Source organism: Chiloscyllium plagiosum, chromosome 25 (assembly GCF_004010195.1).
Source record: "Chiloscyllium plagiosum isolate BGI_BamShark_2017 chromosome 25, ASM401019v2, whole genome shotgun sequence".
NCBI classification, from domain to species: Eukaryota; Metazoa; Chordata; class Chondrichthyes; order Orectolobiformes; family Hemiscylliidae; genus Chiloscyllium; species Chiloscyllium plagiosum.
In genome coordinates this window covers 40,827,476-40,850,611 of record NC_057734.1, presented here as the reverse complement: position 1 = coordinate 40,850,611, position 23,136 = coordinate 40,827,476, and the positions used below count along the sequence as shown (strand labels likewise).

General features: G+C 45.4%; 1 protein-coding gene across 3 annotated transcripts in view; it reads left to right on the top strand.

Annotated features, from left to right (window-relative positions):
* LOC122562775 overlaps positions 1-23,136 on the top strand; it is a 124,597-nt gene that overhangs the window by 57,241 nt on the left and 44,220 nt on the right. For all 3 annotated transcript variants that reach the window (XM_043715947.1, XM_043715946.1, XM_043715948.1), the window contains 2 exons: positions 3,825-3,977; positions 13,952-14,087. In XM_043715947.1, the coding sequence (XP_043571882.1) occupies positions 3,825-3,977; positions 13,952-14,087 (289 nt within the window). The remainder of the gene's footprint in view (positions 1-3,824; positions 3,978-13,951; positions 14,088-23,136) is intronic.

Below are 23,136 nucleotides of genomic sequence, written 5' to 3'. Positions count from 1 at the left end.
AGGTCAGCGTTGGGTAAATTATTCCCCTCCCTTACCCAATTTTACACATGGTGTCCCTGTGGCCAGAGTCCATCGTAGACCTGCAGATGAGGTGGAAGATGGTCCATGCTCTGGGAATGGGCTAGAAGTACGTCATATACAATGGCAGCGAGAGTGCCTCTCACTGCGTGCGGGGTCCAGTTCACAGTCAGCCCCTCCGGATTGTCCATTCCCGTCGATGATGCAGTTGAAGTCTCCAGCCAGAATGAGCGGCCTGGACATCGCCAGCAGCAGTGGGAGCTGCTGCAGAACGCCCAGCCTTTCACTCTGGACCACTGGGGCGTACACGGTAATTAGTCTCGGGGAGCGTTTATGTATGTAACATCTGCTACAAGGAGGCACACCCCCACATCCTTAACCTTGGAGATGGTGAAGTTGCCCCCCCTCACAACAGAATACCCAGGCCAAATTGCCCTGACCAAATTGAATGCCCGAAGACCCACAATCTCGTCCATTTCCTGTAGCTGCTGGGAAGTGGTATCCTGCAATCCTTCAGAAACAGGAACTTTGCTTTGATGTTGGCCAGGTAAGTCAATGTGGAAATACATCGCCTGGTAGATTTAATGTCATACACGTTAATATTGGCATTTTTAACACCCGTTTTGAGAGTTTGTAGAATTATCCAATGTCCATTCACCCGTGCTCTTGTCACTGTGGGACTCCCTGCATACCCGTGGTGTGCTCGAACTGTCGGACACTCTCCGCACTGAGGTAGCCATCCTGTTCCTCCCTGGGGGCAGGGGGATTGCCCTGATCCGGTGTGGTCGGGGTGGGGATGAAGCCAGGGAGGTCCAGCTCAGCGCCTGTCAGAGGGACTGTTGTGCTCAGCTCCTGGTCGCTGCTCTCAGTTGCCCCCTGGAGCTGTGGTGGGGTGGGTATCCCTTGGTTCCCGATGACTGAAGGTTTGTTCTGAGCCATTCCTCACCTTCTTCCCCCCGCTGAGGTCTTTGTTGGAGGCCCATCCCTCTGCACATCTCCGAGGAGCCGTTGGTGTGTCCATCGTGCAGCTGCCTCTTTCCGTTTGGCTGTGGGGCCTTGGGGGGGGATGGGTTTTCGTTTTCCAGTGTTTCTCAGCAGTGTTCCATTCCCCCACCTCCTCCTCCATTGACTCTCAGTTCAGGTGGACATTGGGTCGGTTACTGTTGGAGGCCCATCCCTCTGCATGTCTCCGAGGAGCCGCTGGTGTGTCCAGCGTGCAGCTGCCTCTTTCCGTTTGGCTGTGGGGCCTTGGGGGGGATGGGTTTTCGTTTTCCAGTTGTTTCTCAGCAGTGTTCCATTCCCCCACCTCCTCCTCCATTGACTCTCAGTTCAGGTGGACATTGGGTCGGTTACTGTCCCTCCTCTCCGGCCTGTCCCTCCTATCACATTTTTTGCTGGGATGGGATTGGCACCTTACTGATCTTTATAGAAGATGGAAACAGGCCCTTCGGCCCAGCAAGGCCACATGGACCCTCCAAAGAGTATCCCACCCAGACCCATTCCCCTATTACTCTACATTTACCCCAGGTTCATGCACCTAACCAACACATCCATGAACACTATGGGCAATTTAGCATGACCAGTTCACCTAACCTGCACATGTTTGGACTGTGGGAGGAAACTGGAGCACCTGGAGGAAACCCACGCCACACAGACAGTCAGCCAAGGCTGGATTTGAACCCTGTTCCCTGGTGCTGTGAGGCAGCAGTGCTAACCACTGAGCCACCGTGACCTTTGGGGATCCACGGCCTGCTTTCTGAGTGTATGTGTCACCACCCTCACCTCCACGCCCGGCATCTTGGGCAGGCCTTGTACAGATGGCCTGCTTCCCCCACCCAGGTTCAGCTCTTGGCCTCCTTGGTCAGGTGGCCCTCCACGATATGCCCTGCCTTCCCACAGGTTCGGCACACTCTCGCTGCCCTGCATACGTCAGGTAGCCTCTGCTCCCTCCAATCGCAAAGCTGGAGGGTGGGCTGGAGGATGTTCCCAGTGGAGTCCACCTTCAGGGCCACACCTGCCACTTGCTGGTGTATATTCCAAAGGGATTCACTATGTCAGTGCTGCCTCCTTCTAGCTGTGTGTATCTTCTCAGGAAGGCCAGACCATCTGCTGCTGGCACGTGAGGATTGTACAAGTGGATTGTAACAAGCCAGCTCCTCAATGCAGGCAGAACGTACAATTGGTGCTGCAGACAAGAGACAGTGAGGGGACTTTCACCTCCTTTCACATCAAATACTTTCAGGGGATACTCACACTGCTTCACGCTCCTGAAGGTCATGTTGAAGTACCCCCCCCCAACCACTGGGGAAATCCTGCAGATAGAAGGTCTCCACTGATTGGAACCCACAGCAATCCAGGAGGACTCTCCTGATGAAGAAGGTCCAGTCAACCACCGATCCTTCCTCCATCTTCTTCACGGTCACCCTGACCACATTGCGGACCCCATGCCTGGCTATAGCTCTGGGTGGCTGCTCACTGAATTGGCATAAAGCATCAAGATCCACCAGTTGCAGCTCAACTCAACTGGCAATCCTCCATGTTCTGCTCGCAATCACCATCCAGCAGTGATCTTGAGATCTTCCAATGGTGAAAGTTCCCAGACTCGTCCGAAGACAACCGCCTTCCTGATACTGGTCCCCCCCTTGCTTTTCGGAAGGTTGGTGCAGACCCAATGGAGCGAATGGCTTTTTTCCACAATGTAAAGATTCTATGATTCTTTTCTATCCCTTATTTAACATAAAATCATCATCTGGTCCCTGGTTCAGTTTGGTCTTGGGCATCCCTGCCAGAGCCTATTCAATGGTAATATCTCGCCCATGACTTTGGAAGGAGGTTAGAGGACCCTGTGAAAACAGTGGTTGCTTTGAGCCACTGACGAAGTTTCTCTGAGGTTTTTGCAAGGGGTATGTCAAGGTCTGAGCATTTTGTGATGTTCTGTCTGCTGCCTTCTCTACTGGGGAGTGTCAGCCTGGATGTTTAATAATAATGGCCACCTGCAGCTTAGCATGTGACTGCAATTCTCATCAGGAGGTTGGCGATGAGGGCGGAAGGACTACTTTTCTGCATTTCCTTTTGGAAATTAAAGGCTGCAGAGCATTTCTGACACTCCAAAAGAGAGTTTTGCGAAAGTTTGGGCAATATCAATTACTGCACGTTGTATGCAGGTACACAGTAGTTTGTAAAATGGCACTAAAAGATATAGTTGGAGAAAATGGGAGAATTCAACACTTATAAAGAGGACTGATGTAATTGTGAGCATAATAATGGGTTAAGAACATAGACCATTACAGGCCCTTCAGCCCTCGAGATTGTGCTGGCCTTTAAAAGTTACACATGTATGGCTTAAAAAGAATAAAGTAGGAGATGAGGATAAAGTAAATGTTTTCCTTACAACTTTATAAGGAGGAGTAGTAATTAAGGCAAGATTGGGATGATTTCTTGAGAAATTAGATCTCACAAAGAGAGACGCTTTGTGGAACTTGATAAAATGATACCTTGCCAATTTCAGACAAGATTCAGCTCAATGTATTCTGGGAAATTCTGTACATTTTACCATTTTATATTTGAATGTACAAGTCTTTTTCTAAAATGGACAGGGAGTGTAGTATATTTCAATTGTTACATTGGTCTCTCTACTGTCATCTCTGTTGGGGAGGTGTAAGTGATGTTAGTTGAGTCGCGGCTCCCCGCAGCTGATTTGACCACCAGATTTGACCACTCTTTCCTGCAGGACCTGATTGGTCATTCAGGACCACTGTTTCTATTAGAGACATCACGCTAAATTGAACATCTTATTCCAATTGCAGGTAAACGTCTGCCACTCCACATTATCGTTCTCTATCCCATTATTATCTACCAGAGTTATGCTGCTGTCAGCTGTCTTGGGTTACCATGGTGGGCGGAACCATTTGCTGTCGGACTTGGTGATCTACTGATTGATCTTCCATATGACATCATGGGTAAGATGTCCCTGTATCTTCTGTTGTGTTGCTCCTCATCTGTTAATGGAGTTTACCCAGAAGGCCCCACTCTGAACTGATTGCAACGGGGTCAGACAGGTGGATCGCATAGTGTATGAGTTCCCTGACTGGGACTGTTACCCTGGTCCAATCACGGATTCCTGTTGATGTGAAAGAGTGTGTGTCAGGGATATTGAGACCTGGGATTCTTGACTCAGTGAGTGACACCTATTGTCAAAGGCTAGCATTTGTAAATAAAGGGTGAGGGACAGAGGGAGGGAAGGAGGGAGGGAAGGAGGGAGGGAGGTGTCGATATTTGGGGGCAGGAGTCAGTGGTTGAAGGGTGTCAGTGATCAAGGAGGGTGAGTGAGTGAGTTAGTGATTGACGGAGCTGTCAGTGGTTGAGGGAGTGAGTGATTGAGGGATATGTCAGTGATTGACGGAGTGACTGAGTGATTGAGGGGGTGAGTTAGTGATTGAGGGAGGTGTCAATGATTGGCGGAGTGAGTGAGTGATTGAGGGATATATCAGTGATTAAGAAAGGTGAGTGAGTGATTGAGGGAGGTGTCAGTGAGGGAGTGAGGAAGTGAGTGATTGAGGGAATGAGTGAGTGATTGAGGGAAGTGTCAGTGGATTGAGTCTGAGAAACACAGAATCAGCCCCCGATACCCCTCCTGATTGCAGTCCAATGGTTCCTGCTGACAGGAATGTGTACAGACAGTGGTCACTGCTGCTGGCATTGGAGCACCCCCCCCCGCCCCACCAACCGCCATATTCACTAGAGGACCAGAGAAAATGTAAAGCTCAGGGATGGGGGATAAGGAAAGAAAAAGGACTTTACCGCAGAAGGATACTGGAGCATGCTGACAGACAGTCTGTCGCCGAATTATGGTTTCCATCGCACCCCTGTGAATATTTTTATTTTGACAGGCCGTTTGGTGATTCCCAGTGATTAGAGTGAGGAATGACACGATATGTGTGTTCAGGCTTGTCCCGACCTCCTGCTGGTTTTGTGATTCAGTCCAAAACAGAACCTGTTTCTCCCCATTCAGTGCAAATCCTCTTTCAGAATGGCACCTCCACAACTTGCTCAATACCAGGCTCCTCTCTGTGGGGACACCATTCATTGTTTTCCATCCTAGCAGTTAGACCCCACAGGTTTCTAACTCTGCTCAGCTCCTCACCTGTGCACCAAGCCTGGATCAGGTATTGGTACAGGTCAGTCCCATGTTAGTTACATCAAGAAGCCCATTCCTAAAAGAGGAGCTTCCTTTGCCATGGAGTTCTCTGAGGATCTTTCCCTTGGTGTATCACAAGGCTCTCTTCCCGAGTCATAGAATCCCTACAATGTGGAAGCAGGCCATTCAGCCCATAAAGTCCACACTGACCTTCCAAAGAGCATCCCACCCAGACCCAGCCCCCTCCTACCTTGTCCCTGCATTTCCCTTGGCTAATCCATCTCTCCAGCACATCCCTGGACCATATGGGGCATGGCCCATCCGCCTAACCTGCACATCCTTGGACTGTGGGAGGAAACTGGAGCACCCGGAAGAACCCAACCGGAGGCTGGAATCGAGCCCAGGTCCCTAGCTCCGTGAGGCAGCAGTGCTAACCGCTGAGCCACTGTGACACTGAATTATCAGAGTGAGGATGAAAATCTCCTGTGGCAGATTTAAATGCAGCAGATTCTGCTTTTTGTTTGCATGAGAGATTTATTAAACTCAACCTCGCTGCGGTTTAAATTAAAATGATGAAGTTATGATTCAGCTGCCTCTTTCCATTTTTCTCTTCAGCAAATGTTAAGCATCTAATGCCTGGCCACCAGCCTGAAGGATTTATTTAAGCCACAGGGAAAGATGGAACATCTAGCTTGGAAATTTTATTACTAGAAATTCTTGCAATTTTCTTTTGCATTCCTGAGGTCCAGGACAAATGGGTCTGTTCTTTCCAATTAGATTTCATGGCGGCAGATGTCTGCGTATTTCTTTATGCCAAATAACTCCACATCCACCTCACTGCTCCCTCAAATTTCAGCTCCACCCAGTCTATTGTGCCTTTCCCTCTGAGTCAGATTGCCATGGGTTCAGACATTACTACGGTCCTGTGCAGCCACTATAGGTGGTGTCCCTGCATTTCCCTTGGCTAATCCATCTCTCCGCACATCCCTGGACCATCTGGGGCATGGACCATCAGCTGGTGTGCAGCGCTGGTTCAGTGGATCTTGAATTGGGAGAATTCAGGCATTTGCCCTGAGAGGGGGGTCTCCGATTCCTCATCGTACTTCTATACGGTGTCAGGAGCTTTGTGAGGAAATGCCAGCTACCGGGACAAGGCCAGGCAGAGATATAATACCAAGGCTTGAGTATAAACTACTGGTCCCCTCCCTCCCTCCCATGCAACACTTCAGATTAGACTTCTGAACAGAGCTCTCAAATTTCAAATCTAATGTTGATCTCGCTCTTTGTGTACCCTCTTTACAGCCGTAATTTTGTATTCCCCGCTCTGTTCAATCACCTATCGTCTTTGTATAGTACGACCTGCCTGCACTGCATGCAAAACAAAACTTTTCACTATACTTAGGTACATGTGACAATAATAAATCAAATCAAATCAAACATTAAATACTGCAGTTTTGGAGAGGTATGAAACAGGAAAGCACGGAGGCCTGATCATCTTTCTTCCCTTGACTTGATGCTGCTACAGTCTGGGAGTTATAGAGTCACAGCATGGAAACAGACCCTTCGATCCAACTCGTCCATGCTGACCAGATATCCTAAATAAATCTAGTCTCATTTGCCAGCATTTGGTTTATGTCCCTCTAAACCCTTCCTGTTCGTGCCCCCATCCAGATGCATTTTGAATGTTGCAGTATTGACGGTGAACTTGGCTGTGATACAGTTCAAAGCGCCAAGAGTTACGTGTCCAGCTGAGAGTCCTGAGAGCTGCCAAGTGCCTGCCCCATCTCAGATTGTCACCCGGAGGCCTGCAGGCCCAAGTCCCTCCCTGACCTATTTATATCGGGCCGATTTAATTCAGACCTGGGAGCCATTACTGTGGGTCCCAAATCGCTCAGACTGATGGGACAGGAAGCAGCTCCATTGGATGGAGCTGTCATGCCCAGTAATTTCTTAAAGTTCGCTGCTTGACCCTTCCCATGGGCCAAATATTAGTTATTCAGCCCATTGATGAAATTAGATCAGACAGGAAGAGCAACTCAGCCAGCTGACATTGAAACTGCTGTTCTGACACGGCCCCTGCTGTGGTTCACATACAGGATTTCTGCCGTTTTATCAGACAAATGTGAATAGTTCTAATATCTGACAACAGAGTTAGGGATGAATAAGCCAGTCATGTGACTGATTCTGTTTGAAGCTTGCATTTTTCACAAACCAACCGGCTCTCAAAATGAGAATTCTGTGTGGCCTTAATCCTCATGACTGAATGAAGCTTTTCAATTATTCTGCTGAGGAATGCAGCTTTCGCTCTGCTATTGGTACAGGAGCTAAATACAATCCAATCCAGCTGGGATTTGAATGCTTGCCTGAAGAGATGCATTCAGATGAGGTTGAATCTGTCTTTGCTTACATAACCGAGGCAGAACTAAGCACTTAATTCGGAAAGATCCCTGCATTTGGATAGTGTCTTTCACATCCTTACATAGGATGCAGAACAGTACAGCATAGTACAGGCCCTTCGGCCCACACTGTTGTGCTGAGCATTTACTTTACAATGTTGCAATGTGTTTCCTGGCCATTAATTATCTGGAAACGCTGCACAGTCAGCACTCTTCAATGCCTCGCAAACTCCTCTCCCCTCTATCCTTTCTTGATGGGTTTCAGCCTGATCTGCTTGACCAACACTGGCTGAATATGCCCACTTTAAAATTTCCACACTCTTGTTTAGGAGCACCCTATGAATAGTTTCCGCCACTTTAGTTTCCGTAACCCACTCCCTTGGTGCTGATCAGATGAGGGATGTCAGCCTGGCTGCTGAGAACTCCCTGATCGTTTTTTTTCAAAAAAAACCCTAATATGGCATCCCATTCTACATTCCACCACAAACCCACCCCCCCACCAAAACAGACAGCCCCTGTTGAACTGCTCATTCAAATACAGCTCCAACAACGCAGCCCTCCCTCAGTACTGTTCTGATGCTTGATGTTCGCTCGATTGAACCCATGACCTTTTGATTGAGTTGAGAGAGCTACCAGTAGAAACAAATTGACCTTCTACCCTTCTCGCACAAGAGAGAGGGAATGGTTGGGCTAAGAGCGGCAGACATAATTGGCCGTGCTGATGAACTGTTTACTGGATAACACTGAGCTGGGAGTAGCTCCCAACTCCACCCTTTCACTGGGCAGATGCAGTCTGCCACAGCAAAGTATAAAGCGAGTGATCCGTTAGTAAAATGAGCCTGACATGGAACATCTGTATCCCCTAGATTTTGGTTAAACATACAATGGCAGCCATTCCTCACTAGGGCATCTCATGGCAAGATTGGAACATTTAACTGCATCTCAAATCAGCTGTCATGTTCCTTTGAAAGGTAAAGTCACCAATACCTTACCAGACCAGGGCCACGCTCTCTCATTAGAGAGACACACAACTAGTGCTGGTTTAACCCAAAGGTCACCACATCTCAGATGAGGGAAGAGGTTGAGGAGGAGGGACCTACATGTCCTTGAGGAAGGCAGTCCTCAGATGCTGCAGGAATTGAACCCACACTGTTGGAGTTACTCTTCTTGAGGGGCTACCCATCCAGCCAACTGAGCTAAATCAACCTCTATCTGCCTTTTGTAGAGTTTAAAGCATTCTTACAGTCGCCTTTTCTGTGAACTACATATGGAAATAGATAGTATTATTGGGATCACCATTTCTTCTGGTGGTCATGTTGAGTTATAATGTCATAGACCACTGGTGCATTAAGCTTTGTCACCTCATTTCTCCTGATGGTGCTACATTTATGTTTTAGGGTCACTGTCTGCTCTCTAATCATTCTTTGACCAAGTCAATTAACACTAAGGCTAGGAGCAAACCATTCGTGCCTGTGGAGATTGACAGTGCTAGATGCTGGAGTCTAGCCTGATTCAGACCTTGGTGAATATACTCACACATGTAAGGTCACTGGATCTCAATCAGAATGGGAATGCTGACTGACATTGCCTTCCTCTCTGTGACTCCTGAGAGACTAGTCCAAATATATTATTACCTACTAATCCTGCTGAGCTGGATCAGCTCCACACAGAACAAGGGGTGGGTGGTATAACCCTAAAGTTAGAGAATGACGTTGAGAGGTAACATCAAGAAACATTCCTTCAAACAAAGAGTAGGTGGGTCAGAAACCCTTCTCCAAAGCATTGTTGAAATCGGGTTAATTGGAAAACTTAAACGTGAGTCATGTATTTCCACTAGATTACGTTAAGAGTATTCAATCAGATGTGGGTTTTACTAGATTTAAGATAGATACAAACAAGGGTAGGCCATTGGTCCCATGAGCCTGCTCTGCCATCGAATAAGATCATGGCTGGTCTGATTGTTACCTCCTTCCACATCCTCACCAATTCCTAGAAACCTTTCAGCTCCTTGCTTCCCAAGAATCTATCCACCTCAGCCTTAAAACTATTCACTCTGCTCCCCTCACGTTTTCAGGAAGAGAGTTCCAAAGGCTCACGAACACCTGAGAGAAAGAAAATCACCTCCTTTCCGTCTGAGACCCTTGTCTTTAAACAGTGAGCCCTGTTCTAGATTGTCCAAAAAGAAGAGACACATCCGACCTGTCAAGACCACTGAGGATCTTATGCTGCAATCAAGTGCCCTCTTAATCTTCCAAGCCCCAGGGGTTACAAGCAAGGTCTCTTCAACATTCCCTCATCAGTGGGCATAATTTTAAGGTAATTGGAGGAAGGTTTAGGGGAGATGTCCGAGGCAGGTTCTTTACACAGAGAGTGGTGGGTGCACTGCCAGCAGTAGGAGTAGAGTCAGAGACATTAGGTTCATTTAAGCCTATCTTGGATAGGCACATGGAAAATAGTACAATGAAGGGTATGTAGGTTAGTCTGATCTTAGAGTAGGATAAGAGGTCAGCACAACATCGAGAGCCGAAGGGCCTGTACTGTGCTGTACTGTTCTGTGTTCTATGAATCCTCCCATTGCAGGTATTAATATGGCAACAAGTCTCTGAACTGCTTCCAAAGTATTTACATCCTGCCTTAACTAAGTTGGTAAATGCTTCAGACATAGTCTCACCAATGCTATGTATAACTGAAGTATAAGCTCCCAACATTTGTATTCAATTCCCCTCATAATAAAAGATAATATTCTACTCACCCTCTTAATGACTTTCTGTGCCTGGAGTCTAGCCTTTTGCAATTCATGCATTTGGACACCCAGATCTCTCTGCATCAGTTCAGTGAATTTAAGGGTTTAATCCAGAAAGTGCACAACAGATACTTTCCAACACAAATGGACTGACCTATTATCTATGGTTAACTAAAAAGCTCAAAGATAGTATCAAATTCAAAAAAGGCATATAATTCTGCGATGATAGGTGGCAGGTTAGAAAATTGGGTAGAACATATAGGAAACAGCAAAGAATTACTGAAAGATTAAGAAGGAGGAAAAACAATCAGTGTGCCAGAGAAAGTTAGCCAAAGATGTAAAAACCAATCAGAAAAGTTTCTTCAGATATTAAAAAAAAAGTTAACAAAGTAAGTATTGGGTCTATTGAAAATGAGTCTGGGGAATTAGTAATAAAGATAAAGAGATGGTAGGTGAATTGAACAGATATTCTGTGCCAGTTTTCACAAGAAATGATATAAGCAGCATCCTGGAAATAGCTGGAAATCAGGAACTGAAAGGGAGGGAGGAACTCAAGAAGTTAAAATGACGAGAGAAGTAGCATTGAGTAAATTATTGGTACTGAGTTGGTAAATCACCTACTCCTGATGGTGTTAAAAGAAAAAGCCAGCAAAATAGTTGGTGTGTTAGTTTTAATTTTCAAAAACTCATTAGATTCAGGGAAGGTTCCTTTAGATTGGAAAATAGCTAACGTATTTCCTTTATATTTAAAAAGGGAGGGAGGCAGAAAGCAGTAAACTAAAGGCCAGATAGCTTAACATAATGTCATAGGCAACAAAATAGAAGCTGTTATTTAAACATTATAACAAGGCACTTGGATACGTTTCAGGGTAATGAGGCAGGGCCAACATGGTTTCACCAAAGGCAAACATGTTTATTTAATTTATTGAATTCTTTGGAGGGGTAACTTCTGCTTATCAAAGGAAATGAGTGGATTACTGTATTTAGATTTCCAGCAGGTATTTGACAAAGTGCCATATCAAAGGTTGGTGCAGAAAATAGAATTTGCAGGAGTAGGGATAATGTGATGGCTTGGATAGAAGATTGATTTATTAACAAGAAGCAGTAAGTAGGAATAACTGAGTCCAAATATGTTCAACAGGGCCTTTCTTAGTTGATAAAGACACTTTCAAAATATTTATAACCTCCTAAGTGGAAATACAATTCTTTAAATTGCTAGATTCTCACATTGACTTAAAATACATTGTAAAATATTTTACAATAACTGGGAGAAGAGCTAGCTGGGGCCTTCACTTGTTCCTGAGCCACAGTTTTGTGATGTCTTTCTGAGGGCGGTCTTTTTAATGCTCTATTCACTCATGGGACATGGGCCTCACTGGCTGGACATTCAGCCTGTTCCTAGTTGCCCTTGAGAAGCCGGTGGTGAGCTGCCTTCTTGAACCGCTGTTGTCAATTCGGTGTAGATTCAACCACAATGCCATTAGGAAGGGAATTCCAGGATTTTGACCCAGTGACAGTGACCCAGTGACGGCGATGTGTTTACAAATCAGAACATTGAGTGATTTCGCAGGGAACTTGCAGGTGGTGATGTTCCCATGTATTTGCTGCCCTTGTCCTTCTAGGTGGAAGAGGTCATGCGTTTGGAAGGTGCTGATTTTTGGTGGCATTTCTGCAGTGCATCTCGTGGTTGTACACAGCATCTGCTACTGAGTGTTGGCAGTGGAGGGACTGGATATTTGTGGATGTGGTGCCAATCAAGTGGGCTGTTTTTTCCTGGATGGTGTCAAGCTTCTTGAGTGTTCTTGGAGCTGCACCCATCCAGACAAATGGGGAGTCTTCCATCACATTCCTGACTTGTGCCTTGTAGATTGTGGAATTTTGGGAGTTAAGAGGAGTTTACACACTTCAAGATTAAAAAGAAACTATTCAATCACAGGATGTGGGTATCATGGCTAGATCAGCATTTATAATCCATCCCTAATAGATATTGTTAGGCTCTTCACTCCACATTTTTATTGAAGTCAAATTTTACCATCTACCATGGTGTGGTTTGAACCCCAAACATCAGCTAGATCTCTGGAATAATAGGTAAGGGATAATACCTCTAGCCCAACACTTCCCTTACTTATTCAGCTAAAATATTTATATATAGCTAGTCCAGTTCAGTTTCTGGTCAATGGTAACCCCCAGGATGTTGTTATTGGGGTAATCAGTGGGAAATATAATTGATTGTAGTGGAACAGAGGGAGCTTGGAGTAGGTGCACAGGTCTCTGAAAGTGGAGTCACAGGTAGACAGGGCAGTGAAGAAGGCTTTTGGCACACTGGCCTTCATCAGTCAGGGCATTGAGTATTGAGGTTGGGAAGTCATGTTGTAGTTGTACAGGATGTTGGTGAGGCTGCACTTGGAGTATTGAGTTCAGTTTTGGTCAACTTGCTATCGGAAGGATGGAAAAAGTGCAGAGGAAATTTTAAAGTGTGTTGACAGGACTCAAGAGTCTGAGTTATAGGGAGAGGTTGGACAAGCTAGGATGATTTTTCCTTTACAGCGTAGGAGACTGACGGGGGATATTATAGAGGTGTATAAGATTGTAAGAGGCATAGATTGCATGATTGCACTTTTTGCCAGAGTTGGGGAATCAAGGACTAGAGGGCATCAGGTGAAAATTAGAGTGGAAAGAATAAAAGGGAGCCTGAGGGGTAACTTCTTTACACAGAGGGTGGTATGCATATGGAATGAGCTGCCAGCAGAAGTGGTTGAGGCAGGTACATTAACAACATTTAAATGGCATTTGGACAAATACATGGAGGGGAAAAGTTCAGAAGGATATGGGGCAAGTGCAGGGAAATGGGGTTAGTTTGAATGGACATTTTGGTCAACATGGACCAGTATGGACCAAAGGGCCTGTCTCCGTGCAGTAGGACTCTATGACTCTATGAATGTTAGTGGGCAGTGATTAGGATGTCTCTTATTGGAGATGGTTATTGCCTGACATCTGTGTGGCGCAAATGTTACTTGCCACTTGCCAAGCCTAGATATTGTCCAGATTTTGTTGTATTTGATCACTGACTGCTTCAGTATCTGAGGAATTGCAAAAGGTGCTGAACATTGTGCAATCTTCAGCAAACATCCCCACATCTAAAGTACTGAAGTGCCAGCCTAAACTATAAACTCTCGTCTCTGAAGTGGGATATCTACCTCCAACTTGCTGACTCAGAGGTGGGAGTTTTCTAGTGACCCCCATCAACATCCAGTTGCCTAATAGAGACATCAGTCTGGCTATGGCATTCACAAAGGAGTGTTCTATGGGGCTGATCACTACAGGGAGAAATGAGGGAATCAGGGAGACTGGAGTGATTGAACACGTTATCCAAATGTAGATTTTCCCAGATCTCAGCCGATCCTGCAGCATAACTTGCAGATTCCACATCAGAACCTACTGTTGAGTGGGATTCAGATTGACTCATTTTAGTCTGTGCTGCATGTTACTGCAATGAGTGAAGCCAGTAGTAGGTGGGCTGGAGTTGAGCTGTTTCCCTGTCTGTGGGTTAAGCTGGCACAGTCAGGAGGGAGTAGCTAGTGTGTAAGGTGCTGTTTGAGCTTCACACAGTTTCATGATTGTTTGCCCACCATGACATCTGTCAATTGTAATTTTCAGGCATCAAACTACTTTGGTGGACTTGGCATGACACGGATCCCAATATTTATGACAGACACTATTGGGTACCCTGGACTTCATATATCTTCCACATGTCATTCGCTTGTTGCTTTGCATTCCTTATAGACCTTGGCAGGTAAGTGGGTATTAATAAGTCACTCTCTGTATAGAACTTGTCAAGTCCAATAGAAGTAGCATGCTTAAAACCATGTCAAAGAGTGTGGTGCTGGAAAAGCACAGCCGGTCAGGCAGCATCCGAAGAGCAGGAGAGTCGACATTTTGAGCATAAGCTCTTTCCTGATGAAGATCTCGAAGCGTTGACTCTCCTACTCCTCGGATACTGCCTGACCTGCACCACACTCTTCAACTCTGAGCTCCAGTATCTGCAGTCCTCACTTTCTCCTATAACCGTATCACTCTCCCAGAGATCGAACGACTAAAATATCTGTTGATGCAAGTTGTCCAAGCGACTCTATCCATTCCATTTATCTCTCCCATCTCTCCTAATGACAACATTGTCTCGGGTGACTGTGGTCATATCCAGAGGCCCAGGGTAGTTCTGTAGGGCCATGGGTTCAAAACAAAGCTGGTGAAGTTTTAATTCAAGTAGTAGTAAATCTGGAATTGTCTCAGTAATATTAACCAGAACAACTACCCTGACTGCCACAAGAACACATCTCATTTAATAGTGTCCCTAATGGACATTTGACTGCAGATTCACAGCTGACAGGTGCTGAGGCAATGGGGGACCAATGCTGGACTTGCCAGAAATGTGCACATTCCATAAACAAATGAAGAAACACTTCTGGCTGCAATTGGGGCTTCTCTCATTTCAACGTTCCCACCTTAGGGGAGCCTCCACTAATGGTGGCTCAGTGGTTAGCACTGCTGCCTCACAGCGCCAAGGACTTGGGCTCGATCCCAGCCTTAGGTGACTGTCTGTGTGGGGTTTGTACATTCTCCTCGTGCCTTCATGGGTTTCCTCTGGCTGCTCTGGATTCCTCCCACAGACCAAAGATGTACAGCTTAGGTGGATGTGCCATGCTAAATTGCCCGTAGCATCCAGGAATGTGCAGAGTAGGTGGAAATACAAGGACATGGGAATGGGTCTGGGTGGGATGTTCTTCGGAGGATGGGTGTGGACTGGATAGGCCAAATGGCCTACTTTCACACAGTAGGGATTCTATAATTCTCTGATATTGGGACAGATGCGACCAGGTCCAAAGGGACAATACTGGGCCATTTGCTCCCCAACCCAAGAAACTTTCATCCCGTCCATGAAAAAAAAGATATTTGGATGAGCATTTGAAATGTCATAAGGTTCAAGGCTTTGGACCAAGAGTAGGTTTAACATTCTAAAGGGCCTTTTCTGTACTGTATGATTCTGATTGTGAGCCTTAATATGAATGCAGAGTACTGGGCTAAAGGTAAGATTCTTGGTAATGTAGATGAGCAGAGAGATCTTGGTGTCCAGGTACATAGATCTCTGAAAGTTGCCACCCAGGTTGATAGGGTTGTTAAGAAGGCATAGGGTGTGTTAGTTTTTATTTGTAGAGAGATTGAGTTTTGGAACCGTGAGGACATGCTGCAGCTGTACAAAACTCTGGTGCGGCCGCACTTGGAGTATCACATACAGTTCTGGTCACCGCATTGTAGGAAGGATGTGGAAGCTTTGGAAAGGGTTCAGAGGAGATTTACTAGGATGTTGCCTGGTATGGAGGGAAGGTCTTACGAGGAAAGGCTGAGGGACTTGAGGCTGTTTTCTTTAGAGGGATGAAGGTTGAGAGGTGACTTAATTGAGACATATAAGATAACCAGAGGGTTAGATAGTGACAGCCTTTTTCCTCAGATGGTGATGGCTAGCAAAGGGGACATGGCTTTAAATTGAAGGGTGTCAGACGCAGTTTCTTTACTCAGAGAGTAGTAGGGGCATGGAATGCACTGCCTGCAACAGTAGTAGACTCGCCAACTTTAAGGACATTTAAATGGTCATTGAATAGACATATGGATGAGAATGGAATAGTGTAGGTTAGGTGGGCTTCAGATTGGTTTCACTGGTCAGTGCAACATCGAGGGTCAAAGGGCCTGAACTGCACTGTACTGTTCTATGAATTCTGCTTTCCCTGTAACACTGCATTTCCCATGTCCAATCCACCTGTCCTGCATATCTTTGGACTATGGGAGGAAGACACAGGGAGAACATACAAACTCTGCACAGTCACCTGAGGGTGGAATTGAACCTGCATCCCTCACAGTGTGAGGTGGCAGTGCTAACCACTGCGCTGCCCCAAATGGCTTGCATTGGTTCTGTATAATTCAATGATTACGTTTTTTTCCAAGTGTTAAATTATACCAAGTGCCTTCTGTGAAAGTGCTGGAAAGGCTGATTGAATTAAAGCGATCATAAAATGCAAACTAATGTACGAGACATGACTAAGAGTCCCGAGTGACATCGATTTTCAGTGCAGATTAGGGAGTGATGAGGGATTGAGTGTGAAATCCCTGATGGTTAGCAGATTCAGTGAATGTCAGTCTCAGCAACTCACTGAGAGGTTAGATTTTAATTTTCCAGATCTGCTGGGAGTTAGCCGCGTGCTCATTTTTCACCCTGTGGCTAACAGGAAGGAAAGTTGGCCGGGGATAAATTGGGCAGTTGTAAGTCACAAGAGTATAAATGCCACAGCTGCTGTCATGACAGCTTTCAAAAACGTTTGCCAAATGTCAGAGCCATCGTTCTGGAGCAGATTACTGCACTCCGACGGCCGACGTGCAGTCACAGAAACCCTTGCCTCCCTTCTCAGTGTGGCATCCTCTCTGCTCAAATTCTCTGCCAGTGTCCTTGCCTGTGTGTGTCAGCTAACCCAAGTGATACCCAACTGATACAATCCACTGGCAAGCCTTCTCAAGGTGATTTGTAAGGCTATTTTTAATCACCATCCATTGAGGGTGGGCAGCCCTCCATTAGCCCTGCAGCAGCCACTGGGGTGACACTGTATCAGAGCACCAGGACAACGACAGGTGAAAAACTGCATTTCTCTTAGCACTATCTCAATCTTCCACATGTTGCCTTTACTCACTCTCCCTTTACATGATAGTGGATCAGAAACTCGAAGTGGACATTTAATTCCAAAATCTGTTCTTTGATAGATGTCGCTACAGACAAAACAAAAATTAAACGCTGCAGATATCAATTCAGTGCTGACAAAGTCCTGTGTGGGACCCATGGAATGTTCCACTTGGAGTGTGTCAAGGAAACATCAAGCAGAATGAGACAAATGTAACAGAGAGTTAATGAGGAGGCTGACTATCTTTCCCCCTTTAGCAGAAAGCAAATTCTTTCAGACAATGTTTGTGTTTTGTCCTTCCCAGGTGGGACTAGATTGGGTTGGGATATCTGGTTGGCATGGATGGGGTCTGTTTCCATGCTGTACATCTCTATGACTCTATGACTATTAAATAGGAATTAAAAATTGATTGCAATCCTAGTCTCTGTGCACTAGTTAGCTGAGGCACTCGTGGGTATTAGCAAGGGTTTGAGTTATGGTGTGTTAGGAAAGTCACAGACAAAGAACCACTTGCTATTTATCTCTGCACTGCAGGTAAAAGAATGCTTTCACTGTAAGGGCTGGAAGCCAACTATAGAGTCATAGAGCACAGAAACAGGCCCCTAGGCCCAACTCATCCATGCCAATCAGGTTTCTTAAACTGAATAGACCCATTTGTCTGTGTTTTGCCATTGAAAGAAAACAAGACAAAAGGTCCTCAACTAACTACAAAGCTGAGAATCCTGATGAAGGGCTCATGCCCAAAACGTCGATTCTCCTGCTCCTTGGATGCTGCCTGACCTGCTGTGCTTTTCCAGTGCTACACTCTTGACTGAGAATCCCGAAATCCAACTACTAACTATCAATGTTTCACTGTCTCCTCTTCACAACCCATTCAGAGTGTCTAATCTATACATTTTTAGACATTTATCTGATGTTTTGGATTCATTCCTTGTCACTAATCTATGCGTGAGTTATTATTATTCTTGTGGTTAGTAACCGATAAACACACTTTTAACTCAAGAGATCCTTGTCAAAACACCAATTCAGTCGGTCTGAGAGAAAGTCATTCACAGGAAATGATCCTTCTTAAATTAACCTTATTGCACCCAAACCAAGGGATGGGTGAATAAAGATGGGAAGCCAGTTTCTCCCTTCTCAACCCTAAGAATTTAGGGTATCCTAGAGTATATAATTTAGGGTTGACTGTGATAACTTGGTGAACCTTACCAGTGTCTGAAACAGTATCCCTGGAGTAATGTATATCACAGAACCCATTGTCTTGGAGTGAGTGGTCTGTAGAGAATCTTCACATTCAGTGTAGAAGGCTTCAGCACGTACAATATCACTCACCATAGAATCTGGCAATTTTAAAGAACTTTTAACACTTAACGCAATGAGTTTGTAAAAACTCAATCGGCATCTAAGCTGGGAGTTATTGATCAACCCTGGTGGACCTCTTGCTGTTTTTATTTTTGTAAAAACCCACTACCAAAGCATCTACTAACTAGCATCTACTAAGTAAATAATTAACATTGCCTACTAGGGAAGTTTAACAATATGAAAAACATAGTGGTGAAAAAAAGGAGGAAACAAAAGCAACGTCGTGTCAGAGGTGAGATAATACACTCCATCCCCAGTGGTGCCCAGCTCTCTCTAAAAGCTACCGGTGGAAGTCCTTTTTCTTTGAGCCACCACCAAATCACCCGTTAATTAATTAAAGAAATCACAAGCTTTGCCCACCAGGAGTTGGTAGGCGTCCTTTTTTAAAGCACGTTTTAATGATTATGTTTATTAACCACATCAATGTGGCAAACACACGTAGGTATTTTTAAAGCGACCTGTCCTAGTGGGACTTCCAGCTCAGAGGTAGGGACACTACCACTGTGCCATAACAGCCTTGAGTTGAGATATTTGCTGAGTAACCTGTTCAGGCACATCTGTGGGACGTGAACCCGGGTTTTCTGGCTCAGAGGTAAAGATTCTGGTGGGAAGCCTCTTTTTTAAACACTATGTAAATTACCACCTCGTTCTGAAGTGTTGGGAGTTCTCTCATTCTATTCTGTCCTCCCTATGTTCTTTATTTTTACCCAGCGATACTTTCTCGCACCTCTGAATGTTTTCTCCACCACCAAACCACACGAGTTTCTTTTTAAACGAAAAGTTTACAAGCTGTGCCTGACAGTGACAGTGCAAAAACAGCAAGAAGGAAGAGAGTAAGGGGATTAAATTAAAATAGAGCTGGAGGGAACAATAATGCACAATAATAATAATAAGGGGGTGGGTTAAATCAAAATGGACTTGGAAGGGTTTGCCGGTGGGAGCCGTTCCTATTGCTGAATATTGTGCTGAGTTGTGTATGTTTAAGAGATGATATTAATAGGAGCACTGCGCTCTGAAATGGCCGCTCCAGTGTTACCCACTAACTGATGTCACAATCTGCCTACTCTGCACCTGCTGGTGAAGGTCCTTTCCAAGTGGTTAAAATTCCTACTAAAATAATGTCAGACGCCAAAATGTTGGGTTCTCAGGAGCCAGATTCAGTTTGACTTTGCCTCCTTATTCTGTAGCCTTCCTGCTCACGTTCGAACCATGTAACTGCCTATCAAAGGCAGTTTTACATTACACTGTTTCAGACATTGACGTCATTACAATTTAAACCCATTATCTGCAATGTCAGACTGCATTTGGTAATTGATGTTGTATTTAAATCTGCAGCCTATTTAATGTGGTAACTGATATAAGTCTCTCTGTCTCTCTAAGTCACAGAGATCTGTTAACTGATATGGATCTCTTGCGCTCACTAAGTCACCAACACAATGCAGGTTCCCAGGGTGTAAGTGAAAGGTCTTTTAGAATGTGGCTGTGGATTGTAGCATTGTATATATTACTGCAGTCAGTCTTTGTTATATATCATTCGCGCTTTCCTCTAAATTGAGAGCCTGACAATCTTGTAGTGATGTGAGCTCCATGCCCTCTTGATGATGTTCACCCAGTGAACAGGGAGAACTCCAGCCATGCTCTCTGTCCAGGAGGAGGTGGTTTGAATGCTGAGAGTGCCTTCACTGGCCCTGAATGGCGGTAAAGTGCTGATTACAACACAGTGAGAATGCTCTGCACATCGCAGCTCCAAGGTCCGTATGTGCACACATCATGAGCTAATGGTAGTCTATTGGCCTTCACTGTCCAGGCTGTCATTGTGGGGGGCAGGGGTTCCAGTGAGAGAGAGAGAGACAGAGGGAGAAATGGAGGAACATCAGGGAAGTAGGTTCTGGAGGATGATGGAGATGGCTGAACCTTAACAGAACAATTACAACAATTAAAAGGCATGTGGATGGTTAGGCAAATAGGGAAGGGTTTAGAGGGATATGGGCCAAATGCTGGCAAATGGGACTAGATTTATTTTGGATATCTGGTCGGCATGGACGTATTGGACCGAAGGGTCTGTTTCTGTGCTCTATAACAGCCCATTGAAAGGGCAAGGGGCTCTTCCTTCACCCTGCATTCCCAGTGGCAATCTGTGTCTACAGGAAGTGTGGACGAGGACGGTTATACAGGGTTAAGGCCCTAATTCTGGGAGGCGTGCTGCCTGTGGATGATGGAATCCTCCGCTGTGCCTGTTTTATAGGAAGAGAAATCTGGGCCTGGTGCTACTCCAGGCCCTTTATCCATCCTCAGGCCCCTCATCTTTGATCCTTTGATGGGTTCCTATGAGCCCCTTGGCAATCTGCTTTAGCTACTATAGAATAGAGAAGCACTGAAGGTGGATGTTCAACCCATCAGATCTATGCCAATGACTACCCCTGCGTCCACTCACCTATGCTTTCCTTTCTTTTTCTCTCTAAACATTTATTCTACTTCCTTTCAAACCAGTATCCACCACAATATCAGGGAGGGAGTGCACTCAAAATCCTAACCACTCTTTGGTTCTCACCTCTGGTCCTTCTGCCAATCAAATTAAACCAAGTTAAATCTGGGCCATCTGATTATCAATACCTCTGTCATTGAAAACAGGTTCTAATTATTCTATCCAAGGCCTTCATTATTTTATCCATCTCCATCAACTCCCTTCGGACTTTTTAGCTCCTTAGGAGAGCAACGCTAATCTCTTCCTCATCCCTGGAGCCACTCTGTAAATCTCTCCTGAACTCCCTACAAAGTCTTCCTATCCTTCTGTCACCAGAATTGACATCAAGGCTGCATTTGACTGACTATGGCAGCAAGGAACCCTATCGAAACTGAAGTCAATAGAAATCAGGGGGCAAACTCTCTGCTGGTTGGAGTCATAGCCTGGCACAAAAGAAAATGGTTGAGGCGTTTGGAGATCAGTCATCTCATCTCCGTGACATCTCTGCAGGAGTCCTCAGGGTATTTTCTTCCCCTTCACCAAATTACCTACAGTATTCTTCCATCTATTAACCATGATCACCAGTAAATCGCCCTTGTTTTCCAGTTGATAAATTTACATACAGAACCCTATTAAGGGAAATGCAGACCACTAAAGATGAGGGGGAGGGGGAGTGGGCTAAATCAAAATGGAGTTGGAAGGGGAGATAAAGCACTGTGTACCTGGCAGTGCCCACCTTTCTCCAAAGGCATTGAGAATTTGGTGGACCCTGCATGTGTCTGATGACACTTGGGCATGAACATAGCCATGGAAGAGGGGAAGGCAGTCAGTAGCTATGCCCCGTCCGCAGACTGCTTCCTGGACCTTTTGTAGCCAGTCTGGCTAGCCACAGGAGCAGACTCATTAGGAGGTCCTCTGTCTTTCTCATAGCCCTCCCCATTTTCCTCAGTGCAGTGACCTAGGCCCAGTCATCTTCAGCTACTCCACCATAAAGTCAGAAGTGGGGATCTTTGCTGATGATTGCACAATGTGCAGCACCATTCACAACCCCTCCAACAATGAGTAGCCAACATCCAAGTGCTGCAATAATATCCATGCTTGGGCTGACAAGTGGCAAATGACATTCATTGCGCAGTCTGAGGGACTACTCTATAATTCTCAGGGGCTACTTTCTGGATTTCAGGGGCTCAATGAGCTCAGTGATGGTGTCAGCTCACAGCCTCACAATTAGTGAAAGCATTGACCACCCCGTGCTGAACCATCTTGTCTTTGGTGTTGCCATCTTACACCGTAAAGCCAGCAATGCAAAATGGCACTTGCCACCTTTTCCTGACTCTTGCGTGCTTTTTGATGGGTGGGCTGGACATCTTTAAGATGAGAGGCTAGGAGATTCCCGGAATCACATCCCTGTTTTGCACTCTTTGCTTGGCCTTCCTTAGTGCGGACTGCCCTGCTCTAGCCTTAAGTCTTTAGACTGAGAGTTTGTCACTGAGGACACCAACCATCATTTTACTACAGTGTGCCATAACGATACGAACTGGCCAATTGGCACAAAGCATTAATGACTGAGTCTGCCAATTCCCTGGCTTTTGGGACCGCTGGCTGAACCTCCCATGTTTAGTAGTGAGATGTTCCTTGGGGCTAAAATAAACATCAAACAAAACCAGGATGGAAAGAAAATCTGTGGAGCTTCTATTAATATCTACATGAAAAGGCACATCATCTACAACTGCATATAAAAAAGTGACACTATGGAGGTGTTGCTGTTTGAATATACAACTGAGGCTATTCTGTACCTGTGAAAGTGCATCTCTCTCAACTCCCACTGATATGCTTACATCCATTGGTCCTTCAATGCCATCAAAAGCATTTGGAAGGAGTAGAGACTGCTCAGCTGGCATAGACATGCTACTACTTCAGAGGATACTTTACGACCCTTACTTCTGGGAAGTTGTCAACTTGCAGTATTTGGGAAGTCTTTTCAGAAATCTTGCCTTGTGATACTTTTAAGGTAATATCATCTACTCTGGATTTGTGTCTCCACTGCTGCAGCCATGTTTTGCGACAGCTTCATCTGCTCTTCAAAGTGTTCTTTATACAGTATCTTCTAACACCATAGGCTGGATCTTGAGGCAGACAGCTCTACCTGAAACTGTTCGAGTTCATACTTTAGTAGAGACTCTTTTACAAGACCACTGAGGCCACAGTTATATCACAGTATGCCTCAGAGTATCATCTGCTTATTCATTACTTTGTATCTATCTATCTATCTATCTATCTATCTATCTATCTAT